General features: G+C 38.2%; 2 protein-coding genes across 16 annotated transcripts in view; one reads left to right on the top strand and one right to left on the bottom strand.

Moving 5' to 3' along the window:
• The window catches only part of ALPK1 (alpha kinase 1), a 134,659-nt gene that overhangs the window by 106,052 nt on the left and 4,160 nt on the right, over window positions 1-24,447 (bottom strand). For 9 of the 15 annotated variants that reach the window (XM_072810406.1, XM_072810405.1, XM_072810408.1 and 6 more), the window contains one exon: window positions 17,572-17,705. The gene's annotated coding sequence lies outside the window, so the exon portion shown is untranslated. Of the gene's footprint in view, window positions 1-8,498; window positions 8,555-12,267; window positions 12,283-17,571; window positions 17,706-22,305; window positions 22,547-24,447 lie in introns of those variants that run through there. The other 6 variants (XM_072810414.1, XM_072810415.1, XM_072810412.1 and 3 more) reach the window with 5 other exon arrangements.
• On the top strand, window positions 1,252-2,605 carry LOC140623589 (glyceraldehyde-3-phosphate dehydrogenase-like). Its single transcript, XM_072810034.1, has one exon. The coding sequence runs from the start codon at window positions 1,443-1,445 to the stop codon at window positions 2,547-2,549; it is 1,107 nt and encodes a 368-aa protein (XP_072666135.1). The 5' UTR covers window positions 1,252-1,442; the 3' UTR covers window positions 2,550-2,605.

The raw sequence follows: 24,447 nt of genomic DNA, 5'->3' as shown, positions 1-24,447 counted from the left end.
GAAAGGGAGACAGAACGTAAAGACTGCTAACTCTGGGAAACGAACTAGGGGTGGTAGAAGGGGAGGAGGGCGGGGGGTGGGAGTGAATGGGTGACGGGCACTGGGGGTTATTCTGTATGTTAGTAAATTGAACACCAATAAAAAATAAATTAAAAAAAACTCAGGAGAGAGAGAGATTAAGACTGGAGAAGAATTTGGGGATCATTCACATGGGGGTAACAATAGAAGCCACTGCACTAGATCAAAGGAAGCAAAGGTAGGATATGAAGAAGACATGGACTTCTAGAGAATGCCTCCTGTTGGGAACCAAATAGCAAAATAATGGCATCCAAAGAAATAGCTAGAAATGTGAGAATGGTGGAGACATGACACTAGGCAACAATTTCCACAGGAAGCCCCAGAGTAACCACTAGGAAGAGGGGATTAGATCAGGTGTTTGGAAAGTTCTTGTTGATCACCTAAATAGATATTTCAGAAGAAGGCAGACCAGAAAAAAATGGATGGGCAAGTGCTACACAAGTGAAAGGGATAAATATAGACTACTTTGAGAAGCACTGTGTTAAGGGAAGGAGAAAGACGGAATACAGTCTCAGGAGAAATGAACATTTCTTAAGAATCATTGGATGTGAACATGTGTGTAGGCCAAGGAGGTGTCAGAAGGCAAAAAAAAAAAAAAAAAAAAAAAAAAAAAAAGAAAAGAAAAAAGGTGAAAGAGAGGGAATATGAATGAAAAAAATAACAAAAGAAGTTTAAAAGGAGTTGGTTTAAGAAGTCAGAAGGAATAGACCTAGGTACAAGGTAGAATATTGTCTCTCTGAGGTAGAAGGGAAAGAGAAAACTTGAGAGTTCATCATGGATAACCCAGTATCCCAAGTCAAACAGATCAAGATCTGGAAGGTAAGGTGGCAGGAGTGAGTTCAGCTTGAAAAGGGGGATCCTGGATTGAAACAGGGGCTGTAGAGAATTGGAAAGACAGTCAGTTAAGGATGAATAAAAGAATCAGTGATGGTCCAGCTGTGGTTCATCAGCAATGGATCCTATCACAGAGTCAGCCAGGGGCTGTCTCAGTTAATCTACATCTGGAAAGTGTATACGGTAGAAGGAAGGAACATAATTCACGTCAAAAGTGCCTTTAAAAGTAGAGATAACCAGACAAACCATGAGAAACAACTAACTCTGGGAAATGAAGAAAGGGTTGCAGAAGGGGAGGTGGGTGAGGGGAAGGAGTAACTGGGCGATAGGCACTGAGGAGGGCACTTGATGGGATGAGCACTGGGTGTTAAACTATATGTTGGCAAGTCAAACTTCAATAAAAACAAAAACCAAGCAAACAAACAAACAAACAAACAAACAAATTAGAGATAACCTTTTGAGCCAAGGCGTCCAGGCTCGGAGAGAGGCTGGAGGGCCTAGAAGTGGGCTCCTAGCCTGGGCAAACTGGAATGTCAGAGATGCCAATGATAATGAATGAAAAGGCTCTCTGTTCCTCCCTGTTCGACAGACAGCCGCATCTTCTGGTACAGTGCCAGCCACGACCCCGAGACACGATGGTGAAGGTCGGAGTTAACAGATTTGGCCATATTGGGCACCTGGTCACCAGGGCTGCTTTTAACTCTGGCAAAGTGGATATTGTCGCCATCAATGACCCCTTCATTGATCTCAACTACATGGTGTACATGTTCCAGTATGATTCTACCCACAGCAAATTCCACGGCACAGTCAAGGCTGAGAACGGGAAACTTGTCATCAACGGGAAGTCCATCTCCATCTTCCAGGAGCGAGATCCCGCCAACATCAAATGGGGTGATGCTGGTGCTGAGTATGTTGTGGAGTCCACTGGGGTCTTCACCACCATGGAGAAGGCTGGGGCTCACTTGAAGGGCGGGGCCAAGAGGGTCATCATCTCTGCTCCTTCTGCTGATGCCCCCATGTTTGTGATGGGTGTGAACCACGAGAAGTATGACAACTCCCTCAAGATTGTTAGCAATGCCTCCTGCAACACCAACTGCTTGGCTCCTCTAGCCAAAGTCATCCATGATCACTTCAGCATCGTGGAGGGCCTCATGACCACCGTCCATGCCATCCCTGCCACCCAGAAGACCGTGGACGGCCCCTCTGGGAAGCTGTGGTGTGACGGCCGAGGGGCTGCCCAGAACATCATCCCTGCTTCCACTGGCGCCGCCAAGGCTGTGGGCAACGTCATCCCTGAGCTGAACGGGAAGCTCACTGGCATGGCCTTCCGTGACCCCACCCCCAATGTATCAGTTGTGGATCTGACCTGCCGGCTGGAGAAAGCTGCCAAATATGACGACAACAAGAAGGTAGTGAAGCAGGCATCGGAGGACCCCCTCAAGGGCATTCTGGGCTACACTGAGGACCAGGTTGTCTCCTGTGACTTCAACAGTGACACCCACTCTTCCACCTTCGACGTTGGGGCTGGCATTGCCCTCAATGACCACTTCGTCAAGCTCATTTCCTGGTATGACAATGAATTCTGCTACAGCAACCGGGTGGTGGACCTCATGGTCCACATGGCCTCCAAGGAGTAAGAGCCTCCTGGACCACCAGCCCCAGCAAGAACAAGAGGAAGAGAGAGGCCCTCAGTTGCTGGGGAGTCCCTGCTCAACTTAATCCCCCAGCACACTGAGAATCTCCTGACCTCCAATTTACATCCTAGACCCCGAGGAAGGGGAGGGGCTTGGGGAGCCCTACCTTGTCATGTACCATCAATAAAGTATACTGTACTCAGCCAAAAAAAAAAAAAAGAAGATGAATGAAAAAGAGGAGGTAGCAGATTATATTTACACAAGTGTTCTCTAGGTTTGGGACCTGGGATTTAGAGTGGACCAGTGAGGACAGATCCTCAGTTGCAGCTGGGGCCAGCCTGATGACTGACACGGTGTTTAATCAAGTTCAGGCAGTCAGAGAAACCCTGGGGCATTTTACGACACTTTTTTAAACTGACTGTGTTTTATTGCTGTATATCAACTACCCAAATACTCTTTTGCAATGTTATTTTCATTAATATGTAAATTTCCCCTTATTCATTTTATTTATTGTTAAAGGAAATACATAATATAAATAGGTATCAAGAACTTTGAGTTGTTCTTAAGTCCTATCTTCAATTTTATTTAATTTCCAGTTTTGAAAATGAACCTAAATAAGTTTACTTAAGGCCCTGTGGTAGACTGCTTTCCATTTTTTTCTCAGTTGTAACTATGCTTTAATTTGTGGTTTTGTTTAATGTTGATCTTCCCCACTATAATAAATACTCCAATAGGGCAGGGCGTGTGTCTGTTTTGTTCCCTTCCACAGTCTGGAATATTTAGTACCTGGAATAATTCCTAGCACATATGAGGTACTCAAAAAGCATTTGTTTTCGTTAATTGTTTATAAAAGGAGATATTAACTGAATCTAGGCAACCTCTCTTAGTTGCTTAATCCTATGCTTTGCTTACTATATATTTGACAAATTGGAAATATTTCTTTTTATTTCAGGGATATCTGCAATGTTCAAAGAAAATAAGATTCCTCCTATTGTCTTTGTAAACTATTAAATTCTCTGCCTACACTCTTAAACAAGAAAAAATTCTAACTTTTAATCTATTTTCTAATCTTTTCCCTTCAGACTGATGTAAAATTTTCAGAATACTTCTCAGTGTTCATGGTCATCACTCTTTTTTTTCCCCTAAAGATTTTATTTATTTATTCATGAGAGACAGAGAAAGAGAGAGAGAGAGAGAGAGGCAGAGACACAGGTAGGGGGAGAAGCAGGCTCCATGCAGGGAGCCCAATGTAGGACTTGATCCCAGGAGTCCAGGATCACACCATGGGCTGAAGGCGGTGCTAAACCGCTGAGCCACCCAGGCTGCCCCAATGGTCCTCACTCTTAACAGGAATTCCCACACATTTATTACCCTATTGAATTATGAGAACATTATCTGATGTTTCTGAAATTGTGACAATGTTTACATCATAGTCTCTGGCTCAGAAAATGAATCAGTTAATTAAGATGTCAGCCCCAACAAATGTTTATGTCATTTACAGGATGGTCTTAACTGCCTGCAATTTAAGGGCCTGTTGGTTCTTTCTAGTGCCTCACTGCCACCCTCTTCTGGTCACACATAACAATACAGGCATGAGAGATTCCACTTAACCAGATGTATAACTTTGCTTAATAAAGAAAATGAATGCGACTCTACAGGACAAAAAAGAACCAAATCAATTTCAAGACTTATTAATAACCTAAGAAAGTGGAAAACTTTTGTGAAACATTAAAATTGTTTTGCTTATTATTTTCCTGAACCCCATTTCAGAAAAAGGTCAATCTTTTGAATTTCATTCTAGAAAAAAATTCACTAATCCATTGTTTCAAAATCTATGATGTTTCAACACAACAATGATAAAAATTTCACTTATATTATATATGTAGAAAGAGTTTGCTAACAGAATCAATAGTGTACATAGCATTGCAGGCCATTGCTTGGGAGAAAAAAAAAATCCAATAAACTATTAGAGGATTTTAGAATAGCTAAATAAATAAAAGGAATACTGATAGTTCAAATAACATTCATCACTTATTGATAAAATGCCAAATGAGTCCTTCACTTATAAGCAATGTAGTGGTTCTGAATATACATATATATATATATATATATATATATATATATATGTGTGTGTGTATGTGTATATATATATATATATATAACCTGAAGCTTTTGTTTATGCTGTTCTCTTGACTCCTAACTTATTCTCATTATACATCTTACAGCCAATGAATTCTGCTATCTTCTTGTAAACATGGTCTCTACTCTCTGTCACTTCTGTTTTTGCCTGTACTGGGTTCCCTCCATCTCTACTTGGGACTGTTAGCTTCCAGACCAGTTTTCCTGCCACCTATCTCTTCCCATGTTCCCACACTCTGTATTTCACACACTGCCAGATAGCTTCTTAAAAGCAGAATTAACCTTGTCACTTCCCTACTTAAAAATGTCTGCTGCCTGTCGGATGAAGTCCAAACATCTGAACTTGGCATGGAGAATCCAGGCTGCTGTGCTCAGCATGGCCTCTGCCACTTTGCACTTGCACTAAGTACCCTGGAAGAATGTCCCCCAGCACTCTGCTTTTGACTCTGGCAGAGCTTGGCACCAGGTTCTGTTGTACATCAGTTACTTAACTGTCTTTCAAGAGACTGATTCCTGAGGGTGGTGGTCAGTGTCACACTCATTCTTTTTCAAATCTTCACTGCACCGCTGGAGCTAGCTGTGTGACCAACATACAGTAGAAGCTCAATGCAGATTTGTGAATGGATGAATGAGTGAACGTTGCTCTCTTCATTATATCTAATGAAACTCTCAGTTTTCAAGTCTTAAATTATAATGCTATTTCTCTAAATCCTTTGTTGACTCTTTTCTAGCAGAATTCATAACTATAATAGTTTTTGTTCACATTACACTTAGCTATATGTATCGTCTCTTGTTCTAGGTTGTAAGTGCTAAAAGGCAACTAGTGAGAGTGAAAAGGCATAAGTTTTAGAAGCGGTTAACCCTGAGCTGTATCTCAGCCCTGCCATTCACTCTTTGTGTCATGTCTGACAGCTGACTTCAGCCTTTCTGAAATGAACCTTATATTCCCCATCTCTAAATGGAGTTAACACTACTTCCTCTTAAGATTAATGCAAACATTAAAACAGAAAGTGAAAACTCATGACACATACTAGACTTTTGCTAAATTTTAGTATTTGTTCCCTTTCCCTGAGGATGAACATCATACCTAATTTATATCTAGGTTTCCAGGGCTTCAAAAATACTCAGTTATGTGCTGAGTAAATAAATGAATTCCAGAATCAGAATTGTAGTTGGTAATAAATAACATAAGGATTACAGTCTTGTATCAAATTTTTCTCATTTTTATGTTTATAGTATCTAAAGTATACCAAAATCACATAATTTGAGGTAGAAACTTTTCTAATCTTTCAATTACACTTCCATTTGTACATTTTCCTTTATGTCATTATTGTAAAGTACATTTATGAAAAATTTAAATTAAAAGAAGTAATGTTTATTTTATATTTATTATATTTTTAGAAAGGGGGGGCAGAGGGAGAAGGAGAGAGAAAATCTTAAGCAGACTCCATGCCCAGTGCAGGGCCAGGTGTGGGGATCGATTTCACAACCTTGAGATCATGATCTGAGCTGAAATCAAGAGTTGGTCACTTAACAAAGTCACCCAGGTACCCCAAGAAGTAATGTTTATTTTTAATAAGATATGTATAATATTAAGGAAGAAAAGCAGAACATATCATTGTTCACTCAGTGTGACAGCTATGTTTAAAAAAAAAAGTCAATGAAGATCAATGACATTTTTTCCAGAAATAGAAAAAAATCCATCCTAAAATTCATGTAAAATCTCAGAAAGCCCAAATAGCCAAAGCAATCCTGAAAAAGAAGAACAAAGTTGGAGATTTCACACTTCCTAATTCTAAAACTTTCTACAAAGCTACAGTTATCGAAACAGTGTGGGGACACCTAGGTGGCTCAGTGGTTGAACATTTATCTTTGGCTCAGGTTATGATCCTGGAGTCCCAGGATGAAGTCTCACATGGATCCGGCTCCCCACAGGGAGCCTGCTTCTCCCTCTATGTCTCTGTCTCTCTCTCTGTGTCTCTCATGAATAAGTAAATAAAATCTTAAAACAAAACAGTGAGGCATTGGCATAAAGACAGACATCCAGACCAATGAAATAGCACAGAGAACTCAGAAATAAACCTTCACATATATGGTCATATGATTTCTAACAAGGATGTCAAGACCATTCAGTGGGGGAAAGAACAATCTTTTCAATAAATGGTATTGGAAAAACTGGATATCCACATGCAAAAGAATAAAGTTGGACCCTTACCTTACACCAGAAACAAAAACTAACTCAAAAACATCAAGCCTTAAACTATAAAAGTCTTAGAAGAAAACAGAAGAAAATCTTTATGATACTGAATTTTGCAGTGATTTCTTGGGTGTGATATCAAAAGTACAGATAACAAACAAAAACAAAAACCCAAATATGTTGGAGTACAAGAAATTTAAAAACCTCTGTGCATCAAAGTTCATATTAAACAGAGTGAAAAGGAAACCTATGGAAAGGGAAAAATATTTGTCAAACATATAGCTGACAAGGAGTTAATAAACAGAATATATAAAGAATTCCTACCACTCAACAGTAAGAATACAACCTAATTTAAAAAAAAGCAAAGGACTTGAATAGACATTTCTTCAAAGAAGATATGCAAATGGTCAATAAGTACATTAAAAGATGCTCAACATCACTAATAATTAGGGAATGCAAATAAAAATCAATGAGAAACCACTTCATATCTATTAGGATGGCTCCTGTGTGTGTGCGTGTGTGTGTGGGGGAACAGAAAATAAAAAAGTATTGGCCAGGATGTGGAGAAATCGGAATCTTAGCACACTGTTGGTGGGAATATAAAATGGTATTTCTGCTATGGAAGACATTACGGTGTTTCCTCAAAAAATTAAAAATAGAACTATCATATAATCCAGGAATTCCACTTCTGAGGACATATCCAAAATAACTGTAAGCAGGGATTTGCAGGGACATTTGTATACCATGTTCATACAACACTCACTTACAGTGGCCAAAAGGTAGAAGTAACTTATGTTTCCTTCAACAGATGAATAAACAAAATGGAATATTATTTAGGAATATTATTGCCATGCTATAGCATTTGGGAATATTATTTATATTAAATTAAATATTATTCAAAAAGGAAATTCTGACAAATGCTATAACATGGATAAATTTGAGGACATTATACAAAGTGAAATAAGCCAGTCTCAAAAAGACAATATTGCATGATTCTACTTACATGAGGTACCCCTAGTAGTTAAATTCATAGAGATAGAAAGTAGAATAGTGGTTGCAAGGGATGAGGGAAGAAGGAGAATGATAAGTTATCATTTGATAGGACAGAGTTTCAATCTTGCAAGATGAACAGAATTCTGTGGATAGATAGGAGTGATGGTAACATAACCATTGAAGGTAAATTAGTACCACTATACTGTACACTTTAAATGATTATGGTGGAAAATTTTATGTGTATTTTACCACAATTTTTTAAACATAAAATAATCAGAAAAAATTGTCAAAATATTAAGAGTCCAGCTCTCAGTAATACTTTTCAATTATTTCCCCCTTCTTTTAATAATTTCTACAATGACTGTGTGTAGCTATATAATTTAGGAAAAATAATTAATTCAAAAGTTTCATGTAGAAACATCCAAAACTGGTGTTCATAATTTTGATCCATTCCTAATTTAGAACTTTCTAGTTTAAAAAATATTAAACACAGAGGATTTTATTATAATAAAAGAATGGACAGCATAAGGAATAATCTCTACTCTTTATTTCTTGCATTATGTCATCGGCATTGTTGCATGATTGCTACTTGAAATATCCAGGTAAGAAACAGAGGAACTCACCTTCCTGAGTACCAAATGAGAGTGGAGAAGTTATAATTGGTCATTCCTGTTCACCACTTTAGAAACACATAGAGGAAAAATGTCAATCAAGGAAGACCAAATCCCGTCCAAAGTGTGTAATGGAACAAATCTCTCCCCTCATTCCCTTAAATAGAGGTAGGGTTTCAAATCTCTCCTTAGACATTTTAGAAACCTCACTATCAGAGGTCTAAATAATCAGGGGTGGTACTGACAATTTTGTAATGAAGAAATTATGAAATAAAGAGATTTTGCTGAAAAACCTTTCTGAATGATATTTTATCTTGAAGTTCTGAACTTCTACTCAGTAACTTGAAAAAAAAATCTATTTATTACTTTTTGAGGATTACCAGAAAAAGAAAATCCTCCTGGTTATTTTTTATAAATATTTTGCTAAATGAGTTTGCAATAATAATTACTACTTTTTCATATGCTAGAAATAGCAATATATTACATATCATAAAGTGCTTTACATTTTCAACTACCTTGAAAAATCTCTCAAGGTGCAGCTTATGCTTGTAAGCCCCTGAACCACTGGTTCTAAGTGAGCAGCCTCCTGACCATTGCCATTTTTGGACTTTGCTTTTACCTTCCTTGTTTAATTTGCATACCTCTCCCTAATCTTTGAATCTTATGTCATCACCCTCTGCCTCTCACTGTTAATGCCAACTACCAGCTCCTAGGACATTTTAGATTCCGCATCACTGTTACTCTCTCTAAACACCTCTATTTTTGGATATTTCAACAATTATTTAGTGATTAGGGACTCTTGGTTTCTTGAAATCCTTCCCTCTGAAGATCTTGTCCTTCACCTAACCTCAGGCATTCACTTTCAAGGTCATACTGCCTAGACTTTATTTTTAGCAAAAATAACAACTCTTTCATGCTCTCAAATTCATGTATCCAACTTTCTGTCCAATACCATCCATCTTGTCTTCTTTTACTCTCCCAAATCCAACAATCCTAAAATCCCACTGGGACCTATATAATCCATTGATCCTACCCTTTCTATGGGTCCACACCAACTTGAGGTCCTCTCTCCCCCTTTTACCCAGTTTAATTTCCGTGGTCAATCATGATAATCACCACATGCATACACTTTTGATTCCCTTGTTTTTAATATGTGCATGTCAAAATCATAACTCCAGTTAAATACAACTTTTACACAGCTGAACAATGCTGGAGAAAAAAATAACCATGCCCCCTGATTTAAATTTCTGACTCTAAAACTCAGTGATGCCAATAATAGTGCCCGGCAATCATACTGTGATTTTCAGGTCCTTCCACTCTTAGTGGCCTATTTCATGCTTTCTCTCCCTTTGTCCTCTACTCTCATTCTCAGCAATCAGAAGAGGACTTCCACAGACTCCCACTCACCTCTACCAATCTAACAACAGCTGCATCCCATATTCTGACCTTCTATTTGCTTTCAGAGATAAGTCATCCATTCTCTTATCCAGAACCAGTCACTCCATTCAAACAATAATTCCACCTTTCTTCCTATTCAATCTCATTGCTGAATTTTCTCTTCTGAGTTTTTGCTCTCCATTGGTTCATTCTGATGTTTACAAACATGCCATTATTTCTCCCATCTTAGAAGTCTCTTGACTTCGCTTCCATCCATAGCTATTGCCCTTTGCAGCATAGTTCCTTGAGAGAATTGCTCCTACTTGAGCTTTCAACCTGTCTCTTCCCATTTTCTCTTAAATGTACTTCAATCAGACTTCTGCTCCATTACTCCACTGAAACTGCCCTTGTCAAAGTCACCGGTAAACTTCAATTGCAACACCCAATGGTCAATTCTCACTCCTCTTCCTTGGTAACCTACCAACAGCATGTGACACAGACCCTTCCTCCTCTATTGTCCATCAGTACACTACACTCTCAGGGGTACCTGGGTGACTGAGTCAGTTATTCATCTGCATTAGGCTCCAGTCATGATCCCGGAGTCCTGGGATGAGCCCATCATCAGGCTCCTTGCTCAGCAGGGAGCCTGCTTCTCCCTTTCCCTCTGCCTGCTGCTCTGCCTGCTTGTGCTCTATCAAATGAATAAATAAAATCTTTTTTAAAAAAAGGGATACCACACTCTCTTGATGTTTATTCCTCTACCTCACTGATCTCTCCTTCTCTGCCATTTTGGCTGGTTCATCCTCTTCTCCTAGACTCCTTAATGTTGAAATGTGCAAAGGCTCAGTCTCTGACCCTGTTCTCTTTCTTATCTAAATCTACTCCTTGGTAATCTCATTCAGTTCATAGTTGTAAATATCATGTATTGGCTGACAATCACCAACTTTGTATCTCCAGTCCAAACTTCAACTGTCAAAAACTCTTGAAATTTTCAGATGCATATTTTCAACTGTTTATTGGATACCTGTGCTTGGATATCCAGTAAACATCACATTCTCAACATGTTCACTTTGAACTCCCAATCAGTCTTAGTTAATGACTCTACCTTTCCAGGAAAGTGAAATGAAAGGCCAGCTCTTAGATGAGCTGTGCATTCATAAGAGGCTGAATGGGAACAGATAGGGACACAGAATCTAAAGGGACACATCTTTTTTTCCCCCAAATTTTTATTTGAATTCTAGTTAGTTAACATACAGTGCAATATTGGTTTCAGGAGTAGAATTCAGTGATTCATCACTTATATACAACACCCAGTGCTCAACATAACAAGGGCCCTCCTTAATATCCATCTCCCCATCCAGCCCATCCCCCACCCAGCTCCTTTCTGCAACCCTCAGTGTGTTCTCTATCGTTAAGAGTCTTTTATGGTTTGTTTCCTACCCTTCTCTTTTTTTCCCTGAAGGAATACATCTTTTGGAGAAAACTTGGCAAGGGGGAACTCCCTGGCTCCCTCATGTTCACTCAGCCTTTCACACTCTGTGCATGTGCAGCTGTGGTCTAAAAAGCTTTTCCTTGACAACTGTGATTTGGGGAATGAGTGTGTTGAGATACTGTAAGACTTCTGAAATCTATGTTGCATAATAAGTAGCACTTTTCTTTTCTTTCACTGTAACTTGCTTTTTCATACACAGTGGCTTCTGGCTCACAAGTGAGAGGTATTACCAGTCTACTGGAGGTCTTCCAATAGGCTCCATCAAGTATTTGGGTCATGAAAATCCTGAAGATTTTAGGATAGTGGTCTCTGATGTATTTTTAAAGATCTAGATTTTGAAACATTTCATTATAATGAGTGCAAAATGGTATTATTTAAAAATTTGGAGAAAAAATACAGTAAAAAAGAAAATAAGAATTACCCATAGTCCCACTAAGAAATAAGCACTATACAGCCACTCTGGAAAACAGTGAGGAGGTTCCTCAAATAGTTAAAAATAGAGCTAACCTATGACCCAGGAATGCACTATTGCATATTTACACCAAATATACAGATGCAGTGAAACAATGGGATGCCTGCACCCCAGTGTTCATAGCAACAATGTCCACAATAGCCAAACTGTGGAAGGAGCCACGATGTCCTTTGACAGATGAACGGATATTAAATATGTGATACAGGGATGCCTGGGTGGCTTTGTGGTTGAGCATCTGCTTTTGGCTCAGGTCATGATCCCAGAGTCCTGGGATCGAGTCCAGCATCAGGCTCACTGCAGGGAGCCTGCTTCTCCCTCTGCCTATGTCTGCCTTTCTGTGTGTGTATCTCTCATAAGCACCCCCCACCAAAAACTATATATATATACACATACACACACAATGTAATACTACTCAGCCATCAGAAAGGATGCATACTTACCATTTACATTGATGTGGATGGAACTGCAGGGCATTATGCTGGGTGAAGTAAGTCAATAAGAGAAAGACAATTATCATACGGTTTCACTCACATGTGGAATATAAGAAATAGTGAAAGGGTTCATAAGGGAAGGGGGGGAACTGAGTGGGGAAGAATTAAAAAGGAAAACAAACCATAAGAGACTCCTCACTCTGGGAAACAAAGGGTTGCAGAAGGGGAGGAGAGTGGGGGGTATAGGGTAACTGCACGAGCAGCACTAAGGAGGGCACTTGATGAGATGAGCACTGGGTTTGCCAACATATAGTTGAAAAATTGAATTTAAATAAAATTAAATAAAAAGAAATAAGCACTATAAAATTTTGATATCGTTTCTCTGCATAGATATGTTTATATGTTTGTTATATATACACATATATCTTCATATTTATAATAAACTTTTTAAAAGTGTAAGTTTTCAAAACTTAACTAAGTATTCTTTGACAACAATTGAGCACTCTGATTTTTGCCTCTTAATTGAGGTGCTTAAGTGTAGTCAGAGTGATTTAACAAAACACTGTGACACTGAACATATTTTAGTGACACTTCCTTTCACTCATGTCTTATGGTTAACTTAAGCATGCTTTCTGCATGTATCATCTTCCATTTTTCTTTCAGCCTTGCTTTGGAACTAGACATTCTCACCACTCTGCTGCCCCCTTTACATTCCATCTAATACAAGTGACTAATAATCCCAGTAGCCATCCCTCATCAGTGAATATTAATGTTTATCAAAACTTATCCTAGGAAAAGGTTTCTCATACTGTGTCTAGGACAAGCATAATGTAAATGTAGCAGGATGGAAGAGACTGGAGTGGGGCCAGAACCTCCTCTGGAGCTATTCATTTACATCAGGAAGGTACATTGAAGAGCAGACACATCTGCAGCTACTATAGACACAGATAAGGAAAATCTTGTCTGGCAAGTATGTCATCTCACTCAAAAGAGCTATTATTGGACAAATGGCATAGTTGTAGTAAACAGCTAGAATTAGATATGGAGGAAGTATATAGAAATGAGGTAGAATAATGAAGCCATGCTAATGACAACGTAGCAAAGAAATGGAAATAATTATTACCATTTATTGAACAAATACTGCTGATAATAGTACCTGACTCACTGTAATGACTATTAAATTAAAAAATATATATAAGTCTTGTAGCAAAAAAAAGAAAGGACAAAACTGACTCTAACAGGGGTAATCAATTTATCAGAGCAAAAGCATCCTGTATCATAGGATAGCACTTATACTTGATAAAAGTAGCCTAGAATAGATCTTTTTTTCTTTTTTGACTAGACAGTAAAAACTTAAAAAAAAATAACATAATAGCACAAAAGCAAAAACTAGGCCATGCTATGGACAAGCTGCTTTAAAATGTGAGCCTGTTAATACAGAATATATAGTATTCCTTTTGGGAATCCTTATATATATTTAAATGGAGCAAAAATTCTGGATTTTTTTTTAAAAACAATACCAAATTAGAAGAGGCATTTGCCAAGGCCCAGAGCCTCTTAAATGTCTCAACCTCCTACTGTCTCTAGTGGAGTAGATATCATTATATATGTGTGGAGAAGTGGATGCAATTCTTCAAGTGTTGAGTTGATGGATTTATTTTTTTATTTATTCCGGGGAAAAATTACATCCTTTGTGAGCTAGGGAGCTTTAGGTAGTGCTAAGTCTCATTTAAACAAAAGAAATAGGGCAGAAAAGTAGGAATCCAAGAAATTTTTATTTAGCAAATTCATATTAGTTATCTACAATGTGTCGTGCACTGGGCTAGGAAATGGGAATTCAGATAGAAGACATATCTTACTTTTCCAAATGGTTACTGCAAAATGTTCTGGGGTAGAAGAATGTTCTGGGTCCTAGGAAATGTCTAATCCAACAGGACAAAGGCTAGAGGCTGAGGAGATCAGGATATGCCTTGAGATGTTGAGGGCCTAAACCAATAATTAATAGATATGGGTAGTTCTCAAAGATATTTATGAAATCAATGTAACTTTAAAATTGATTAGACATTGTTGGTAAAGAAATAAGGGGTGTAGAGAGCCCCACGTGTTGAGCTTGAGCAAGTACATGGCTTTTAGTGCCAGATATCAATGTAAAAAAATACTGATGGGAGGTGGTAAATGGGTCTACTGTTGAAAATGTTATATGTGAGATGCCTGTGGGATGCAGAATAGAGAAATTTAGTAATAGATGTTTACACTTGGATGTAAGAGTCCAGAACTCTGGGAGAAGAAACACAGGGGCCTTAGTGTAACCTGGTATAAGTGCAGCAACGGGCACTCATCCAATGTGAATATGCAGCAAGAGAAAGAGGAAGCAGAGAGCAGAATGTAGTAAATGAAGTGGGCAGAGAAAGAAAATATAAAAGGGAACTGTAGCCAGAGAAGTAGGAGAAAAGTCAGAAATGCAAGGGGATATGGAAACCAAAAAAGAAAATTTGCAGAAGTCAACAGTGTCAAAATTGTAAAAAGAGAGAAAGATGAAGTCTAAAAAGTGACCTCTGGATTTGGATTAAGTAATGAGAGGTCATTTTATTGAGTGAAAACATATTTAAAGAATATGTCTCAAGAAATTCCTAAGGAGAGCTACAAAGATGACGTGCTTTGCTACATCTACCTTAAAAGGCTGGAGCCTGCAGCCTGGAATTAATTGGGGAGGGGTGTTTCTGTCTGCTTCTCAGCTGCTGACAAGCTGGGCCTTTAGAAGCTCCACCTAGGGACACCTGGGTGGCTCAGTGGTTGAGCTTGAGTGTTTGCCTTTGGCTCAGGGTGTGATCCCGGAGTGGGGACCACGCCCTGAGCTGAAGGAAGTCCCACATCGGGCTCCTTGCGTGGAACCTGCTTCTCCCTCTGTCTCTCTTTCATTCTGTCATTAATAAATAAATAAAACCTTAAAAAAAAAAAGAAGCTCCACTAATTCCTGGTGTCCTCCCAGTCTCTCTTGCCCACTGGGGAATAGGGGAGGAGGAGTGGCAGGGAATCTGGGCCCAAAAGGCTTCAGATGTTTCTTATTAAATAATCTGCAACTTTTGGAGATGTGAATCAGACCTGATGAATATCTCAGAAGAGGTGCTATTCACTCACATTTTATTATCCCTCGCACTAACTCGGTACATGATTTAGGGAAGCAAATTTCTGGGTAGGAATATAGTTATCTTGGAAAATGATGACTGATAGCAGCCAAGCTTTAACCAGAGATTAAGTCATTTCAAACAAATGGTCAAATAAAAGGACATATGATGAGGCTCTAAGCATTTTTTTAAAAGATTTTATTTATTTATTCATGAAAGATACACACACACACATAGAGAGAGAGAGAGAGAGAGAGAGAGAGAGGCAGAGACACAGGCAGAGGGAGAAGCAGGCTCTGTGCAGGGAGCCCCATGCGGGTCTCGATCCCGGGTCTCCAGGATCATGCTCTGGGCTGAAGGCAGCGCTAAATTGCTGAGCCACCCAGGAATTCCCTCTAAGAATTTTTTTATAGAAAAGAAAAAAAACTATGAACAGACAAGACTTTTATTGAAGACTTTGCATATTTTCTAGTGCTTATAATGCACTAGTGGAGAATGTACCACAGTAACTAGATGCGCTAGGGTTAAGATTCTAAGCCATATTTTCTGGCCAAGCCAATGACATGATATACTTTGAGGTACAATAATATGTGCAAAGATACGGCAAAAATGAATGTAAATACAACACGTATATGTATAAATGTATGAATCCAGGTTATGGGAATTCAAGAGAATGAGAAACAAATTAGGAAATTATTAGCATACATATCAAGTAAAGTTCCCATTCCTCTTTCCCTTCTTTCTTCCTTTCTTCAAAATAGAAGTATACGTTGACTGCAGTAAAAACTATGGCTTAGACAGAAGCGATTTATGCAAGAAAAATCAACTGATAGTATTTCAATTGGTTTTTCTATGTTTTCTGACTCTCCTATGTTCATTCACTCTAGCACTGAGACTCAATCCTCTTTTTCAAATAGCTAGTTATTTGTATGCCAAGTAAATAAAGGTAAGATTTATCTTCCAAAGACTGCACAGTTGTAGTTACTGTATAGCAGCATAGTTTTATTTAACACATTCTATTAGTTTTGTCAAAAAGTAATATATAAGTATGTTATAAAAAGTTAGGGTAAAAATACATATACAGACATAGAAAAAAGAAAATGAAAAATTAGTCACTGTAAGACAATAACCACTTTTAGAATATTTGTGAATTTATATCTATCTATATCTATATTTTATATGTATTACATAATTGTAAGTATAATAGTTCATTGACCCTGAATCTGTTTTTGACTCAGAATTTTAAAAATATTTTATTTATTTATTTGAGAGAGACAAACAAAGATAGCAAGAGAGAACACAAGCAGGGAGAAGAGGGAGAAGTAGGTCTCCAGAGCAGGGAGCCTAATGCAGGGCTTGATCCCAGCACCCTCAGATCATGACCTGAGCTGAAAGCAGATGCTTAATTGACTGAGTCATCTAGATTCCCCTCACTTAGCATTTTCTACGCTGGTATTATTATTCATCTTGTCTTACAGATATACAGTAGTTCCCCCCCCCCCCATCCTTAGGGGATACATTCAAGACCACGGATGCCTGAAGCCATATTGAAACCTATATATACCATATTTTTTCCTATACATACATACATAAAGTTTAATTTATAAATTAAGCACAGGAAGAGATTAACAACAACAATAAAATAAAACAGTTACAACAACATACTGTTAATAAAACATGTGAATGTGGTCTCTCTCAAAATATCTTAGTGTACAGGTATAACTTGAAGATATTTTGGGTCCAGTTTTAGACTACCATATTAAAGCAAATATTGCAATAAAACGAGTCAAATAAACTTTTTGGTTTCCCAGTGCATATAAAAGTTATTTTTACACTATAGTCTATTAAGTGTGCAATAGCATTATGCCTAAAAAAATGTACATACCTTGCTGAAAAAAATACTTTATTACTGGAAAATGCTAATCATCATCTGAGCTTTCAGTAAGTTGTAATCACTCATCACAGATCACCATAACAAACACAATGATAATGACAAAGTTTGAAACATTGAGAGAATTACCAAAATGTGACACAGAGACACAAAGTGAGCAAATGCTATTGGAAAAACTGTGCCAAAAGACTTGCTTGACTCAGGGTGCCTTAAACCTTCAGATAGCAAAAACATCAGTATCTGTAAAGTGCAATAAAGTGATGACAATAAAATGAGATATGCCTGTACCATACTCACCGTTCTTCTTCTTGTGGTGATATGAGCCAGTAAAAAGCCTATGTGAGGAGAGTAAGAGAGGTGAATGATGCAGGCATATGACGAAGTGTCAGAAGGAAGATCATCTGCTTCTGGTGATGGTTGATGGCAGATAACTGAAACCACGGAAAGCAAAACCACGGTTAAGGGAGGGAGTACTATACTATAATTTGCTTAACCTTTCCCTTTTGTTAGAATGCTTACAATTCTTATCATAAATACCTTTATGATAAACACCTTTGTGAATTTTCTCTATAATAAGAATTATATCCTTCCAAGAATGGATTCCTCAAAAGAAATTGCCAGTATGGTCATTTTTAAACGGCCATTGACACACTTCATGATACATTAATGACCCTTGACCTAGATGATGTTTATGGTCCCACTCTCTTCTTCACCCTTTCCTCATACCACCCCTCCCTGCCTTTCAAAGATATCAGTGTCTGGGTGAAGCAGGTTGAGTAGAACTCTATAGTGCTTACTCTGGGATGATTCATCATCTTTATGATTCCTCTTTTTTTTTTTTTTTAGATTTATTTGTTTATTTTAGAGAGAGAGAGCAAGCCAGGGAAGGGGCAGAGGCAGAGAATCCCAAGCAGGTTCCACACTGAGTGCAGAGACCATAATGGGCGGATCCTGTGACCCTGAGATCATGACCTGAGCCAAAATCAGGTTGGTCACCCAACTGACTGAGCCACCCAGGTGCCTCTATTCTCTCCATGATTCTTTTTTTTTTTAAATATTTTATTCATTTATTCATGAGAGACACACAGAGAGAGGTAGACACATAGGCAGAAGGAGAAGCAGGCTTCCTGTGGGAAGCCTGATGCGGGACTCAATCCCAGGACCCTGGGATCACAACGCAAGCCAAAGTACTATGTTAAATAACAGGGGCACCTGGGTGGCTCAATGGTTGAGCATCTGCCAGTGCATCTCAGTGGCTTGCTCAACCAGGTTGGCTACTTTCTAACTCCCTTCAATTTTTTGACAATTCATGAGGACTGCAGATATGCTAAAATGATGAAGCATTTTTAACCAACTATTTTGTATAGCTATAATTAAGAAATTTAACAGATCATATTATTATTTTTAAAGATTTTATTTATTTATTCATGGGGGAGAGAGAGAGAGAGAGAGAGAGAGAGGAACAGACCAAGGCAGAGGGAGAAGCAGGCTCCATGCAGGGAGCCCGACATGGGACTCGATCCTGGGTCTCCAGGATCACACCCTAGGCCGAAGGCGGCGCTAAACTGCTGAGCCACCTGGGCTGCCCCAGATCATATTATTAATTGAGCTTTATAACTAAGGACCAGTGAGGTTCAAATTTCTGCACTGGTTCAGAAAATATCCACTTATCAAATACATCAGTTCGATATTTCCAAAACTTCAGCTATTTACATGCCACCTTCACAACTTTTACTATATCTGCATATTATCTATGAGAGTATTTATTTACTCATTTTCTTTTTTTTTTAGTGTACGTGCTGCTGAAGCAAGCACAATTTACTCATTTTCTTGAAATCAGTAGTAAACACCTCACTTTCTTTTTACCTAACATCCTCCTGAGCAATAATATCCATGAAATCATAAATGTTATGAGTTAATTATATGGTTTTTAGAAAGATTTTACTTATTTATTTACCTATTTAGAAAGCAAGCGTATGTATAAGCGGCCAGGAGTGGTGGGGCCGCAGAGGGAGAGAGGGAGAGGGAGAGAGGGAGAGGGAGAGAGGGAGAGGGAGAGAGGGAGAGAGAGAGAGAATCTCAAGCAGACTCCACCCTGAGCTCAGAGATTGACATGGGGCTTGATCCCAGGACCCTGAGATCATGACCTGAGCTGAAATCAAGAGTTTGCTTAACCAACTAAGCCATCCAGGCTCCCCTGATTAATTATATTTTTAATTCACATTAAATTAAGGATGTAATTCAAATTTTCAAAGTTTGGACATGTGCCACCTAAAATCAATAGTTTGTACACTATACTTTGAAAAACTGTATTAATATATAACTGATATTAAAGCTATAATCAGCTTTGTTCTTTAGACATAGAAGGGTAATAGCACCAGATAATACTCTTACTTTTATTTTTTTATTATTTTTTTTAATACTCTTACTTTTAAATTTGTCTGACAGAATTCTATGAACACAGGAAATCTCAACATCCTGCAAGAATCAATGTCACTGTCAACAAGAAACAAAGATTCCCCCATATAGAGAAGCAATAGATACAATAACAAAAATATGGAATGAGTTTACAACAAAAGTTTGAATGTACATCCCTATTAAAATTCTTCAAAACACGGGTACTTAACATTTCAGGAAAACATTTTCAATAAACATTTTATGCTAAAAAGCCATCCATCTGAAAGAGATGAAAAAGCAGTATATGTACTGTGTTTGGGGTAAAGGGGTTAGTGAAATTATTTTGGAATGGAAGGAACCATGGAGTTTCTGAAATATTTTGAAGTAAATACATTTATTCTTAAAGAAAATTCCAGGTTCTAAACCCAAACTTAGATCACATAGGACTTAAGTGGAGATTATTATGCTTAATATGTCGAGTGTGTTCATTACACAGTATTATTCTATGTGAGATTTTATAACATCCATCATGATTTACATATGGCTTTAAAATACACATATATTTAAAGTTTAAGCAATTATTGGCCCCTTACTTGAAAGGAATCTAATCAAAGCCCCCTCCCCAGCCAATTCTATAGACAAAACTCACAGGTGTTTATACCTGGCCATAACTCTTTGTTTTCTAGGTCATGGTACTCTTTTTTTTCTCAGAAAATAGACCCCATCTACAAAACATATTCTTCTCTAGCTTGACCACAACACACATTCTGGACAAGCCCTGGACAGAGCTCCTCAAGAAACCTGTCACTTCCTGCTCTACCTGGCCAACAGTTGGCCCCCTTCCTCCAACTCCCCGCCCTCCTCCTCAGAGGCACATTTTCAACCCTCTCACAATCCTTCAAAACCCCTTAAAAGGGGAACCCCGGGTGGCTCAGTTTAGCGCCACCTTCGGTCCAGGGCAAGATCCTGGAGACCTGGGATCGAGTCCCACGTCTGCATGGAGCCTGCTTCTCCCTCTGCCTGTGTCTCTGCCTCTCTGTGTCTCTCATGAATCAATAAATAAAATCTTAAAAAAAAAAAAAAAACCCTTAAAAGGTCCAGCCTAAAAGAAACTCAGGCTAACATCTCTCTTGATGTCTGGCCTTTATCCTCCCTTGGAGAGTGAATAAACTCTCCCTTGCTTGTTGCCCCACTCTTTGTAAAATTCTTTGTTGTTCCCAATACCAGCCACCCTGACATGACTAGCCATCCTTCATGCTAGTGAAGGATACTATAAAATTCTGGTGTCTTGTTGGGAGAGAACTTGGGGAATTCATTCATCTTGGATTCAAAAGATATTTGAGATGGCGAGTAAATTATTGCTAGAATAATTTTAAATGTTTTGTTTCTCTTGAGGCTGCAGGTTGACAGAGTTTGGAAGGAGGAGGTGGAAAGAGAGAAGTGGAAATTATTTTGATCAGTGGATATAACGGCTTGACTTGGCATTTGTTGAGGTCTGGTTGGTGTGTCTCTCAGGTGGTAAGTTGATCTATATCCACCCCGACCCAAAATCGTGCTCACCATACAGACATGTAATCTGATGACACCCCATCTAGAAAGAGGTGCACAGCTTCTATGGTACAATTACTCAATTGTATTTGAGGCCAAGAAGGAAAGAGGAAAAACTAAAGAGGGTGGAGACTATGCTGAAGCATCACATAGAGACAACAGCAGAGACTCGAACAGCAACAGTGATTATGTGTTAAGGAATTTAAAATGTTTTTAACAATGAGGTATCAGCTAACCAAAAGCAGATATTGCTTCTCATAAGAACAGTAGCTGCACTAAGTAGAAAGAAAAGACAGAGGGAGATAGAAATAAATATTCTAGAGGTGCCATTATGTTGTGACATAAATTCCCTCCTTCCTGACACTACTGCCTCTGCACTCTCACCCACCTGCAAGTCCCAAACTATCTTAAAGGTCATAATTTGTGGCTTTCCAAAGTGATTTAGAGCCCTGATTTCAAATAAAAAAATGTGTTAATGAAGGGACTCTTTTGCATAAAGCGTGAAAGAATTTAATTTTTCTAGATCCTTTCTGTGTACATAATGCTTCATCATGCCCAGAATTCCTATCAGTTCTTCCCATATGAAAACAGTAATTCTCCACTCTTATCTGTTTCCTGGAAAAATCATTGAGGTCATCATACAAGTGAAGGCTTCTCTTATGATTACATATGTACTTGAGGCAAAAGTCCCAGGTTACTTTTTCACATAAGTGAGCCTACCTCTTTTAATGGTTTAATCAAACATCTTCATTCAGTGACAAACTCAGGTGTCCAGTAGCAAGCTCCTTGACATAGGACTTTGTTATTAAAACTTTCTTTAAAAATCCTCACATCTTCTAAAAAAAAAACAGGTCTTTTTCTCCTTTCTCTAGAAATCTACATTTACTGGTCCTTCCTCTTCCCAACCCTCACCCCCTTTCTGTGGCATTTTTAGAAGTGCAAGTATTCTTAGAGCTCTAAAGTTATTTAAATGTAAACAAGATCAGGAATTAGAAACAAGGTCACAGTTCAAAAAAATACTGTCTATACATTATACCATCTTTTGTACCCACATCTGTGGTTTGTCATTTAAAGGCTGATACTCACCTTTGTCTCGAAGAAAAGGATAAGTAAGCACTTATACTGCCAGCAAATCTAACTCTGAAAACGGTTAATTTTAGCACAATCTCCCTGAAATACACTGTTTCTCATAAACAGCCTCGGTTTCAGGAAGTAGAAATTTGAAAGAAAACAGTCTGTCATTGTCTCAGAATCCGATTGTGTAATTCAACTCTGGGACTTTCAGCAGTTTTGCACCATAGGACACACCCCTTTAGGGATGGCTTTGGTGAGATGTATTCTGGGAGTTGTATTACTACGGAGAAGATTCTTCTTTTAAACAAAGTCCAAGGAAACTCCTTATTTGAATTAAGTCAGAATGGAGAGACAGTCCTCTGAGGGCCAAGGAAAGAGAATGGCAGTAAGAAGCAATGAACATGGCATTGTTTTTGATCTATTATCAACAGACAAACTCATGTTAGGGCTCCATTTCAAAGTGGGAGTGGTCAACAGCACTAAATGGAACAGAGAAGTGAAAAAGGGTCAGGACAGAAAAGTGTCCACTGGCTTGGCTAGTATAGTAAGTCAAAGATAGCTTTAACAGGAACAAAATCAGTGAAGTGGTGGCAGAAGGCAGGTGGAATATTTTTAAATACAAAAAAGTAAGAAATAAGTAGAGTAGAAAGAGAACCTTTCCATCCAAGCCTAGGTTAAATAAAATATGCACATGGAGCCTACTTTCAGAGGCGGTTACACTTCTGAAGTTATTTCAGGGTTGAAGCAAGATGATCTCAAAACTAACTTTACCCTTTAATTACATTATATAATTTATTATATAATAAACTTGAAGGCCACAAACAGCAAGTAATAGAGACATTTCTATGGGGACATGGCCAGAATGTCATTCTGGAACTTTCTTCCCAGAATTCTGTACTTAGTTGGAAGCGCAATTATGGTAAACATCAAAAGAAAACTAGAAATAAAGGATAGATGGAGAACTTATTCCAAGTATGGCATTTCTCCAAGGTAACATTTTTTTTGAGAAAATAAAATCACTGAATTATAAATTAAATAATGTATAGCTTCTGATCCCTCGTTAGTAGTATAAAATGTTATTTGTTAGGATGCTAGCGATTCCTTAAATCTTAAAAATTAATCAAGAAGCACTAACAAATGCATTGTAAATATTAAGTATTATTAAGTATTAGTAAGTACTTCAGTAATACTAAAGGAGGGGGGGGGGTTTGGATTTTTACTTTTTTACTAAAAATTACACCAGTAAGGAGTACTATATGACAAAATTTAGATTGAACAAGAAAGATTAAGTTACTTGGTTTAAAGGATATCTGACAGAAATAATGTAACCCTCCCAAACTGGCCCTTTTCCTGTTTACAAAGCCACGAGATCTCATAATGGGTTATTAGTACCAGGATCTACTGGGAACTCTTATAATCCACTGATTTCTTTTTTTTTTTTTTTAAGATTTTTAATTTATTTATTCATGAGAGACACACACACAGAGAGAGAGGCAGAGACACAGGCAGAGGGAGGAGCAGGCTCCATGCAGGGAGCCCAACGTGGGACTCGATCCTGGGTCTCCAGGATCACACCCTGGGCCAAAGGCAGGCGCTAAACCACTGAGCCACCCAGGGATCCCACCACTGAGATCTAACAAAATAAACTATACTAGTGTTCTATTGTTGCATAAAAAATTACCACAAATTTAGCAGCATAAAGCAGCACTCATTCAATTATCTGTTCTATAGACAAAATGTAAAATATTTCTAAATGAAGATGCATTTTATTTATTTTTTAAAAAGATTCTATTTATTTTTTTAGAGACAGCACACGTGTGCACCAGCAGGGGGAAGGAGAGGGACAAGCAAATTCCCTGTTTAGCGCTGAGCCTGACCCACTGCTCAATCTCATGACCTTGAGACCGAGGCCTGAGCCAAAATAAAAAATGGGTGCTCAACCAACTGAGCCACCCAGGTGTCCCATGAAGATGTATTTTAAATATCTGTAAATTGTATCATAACTCAAACATGGATGTTATATAATATTTAAAAATTTAGAGGAAAAAATAATAAAGGCTCTATGATACACAAAAACAAAAACAAAAAAACCCAGCACCCATTTATTATTTCTATGTTTCTGTTGGTCAGAAGTCTGGGCCCATTATAGTAGAG

This window comes from Canis lupus, chromosome 33, assembly GCF_048164855.1.
Source record: "Canis lupus baileyi chromosome 33, mCanLup2.hap1, whole genome shotgun sequence".
Classification (NCBI taxonomy): Eukaryota; Metazoa; Chordata; class Mammalia; order Carnivora; family Canidae; genus Canis; species Canis lupus.
This window is presented reverse-complemented; position numbering and strand designations above follow the sequence as displayed.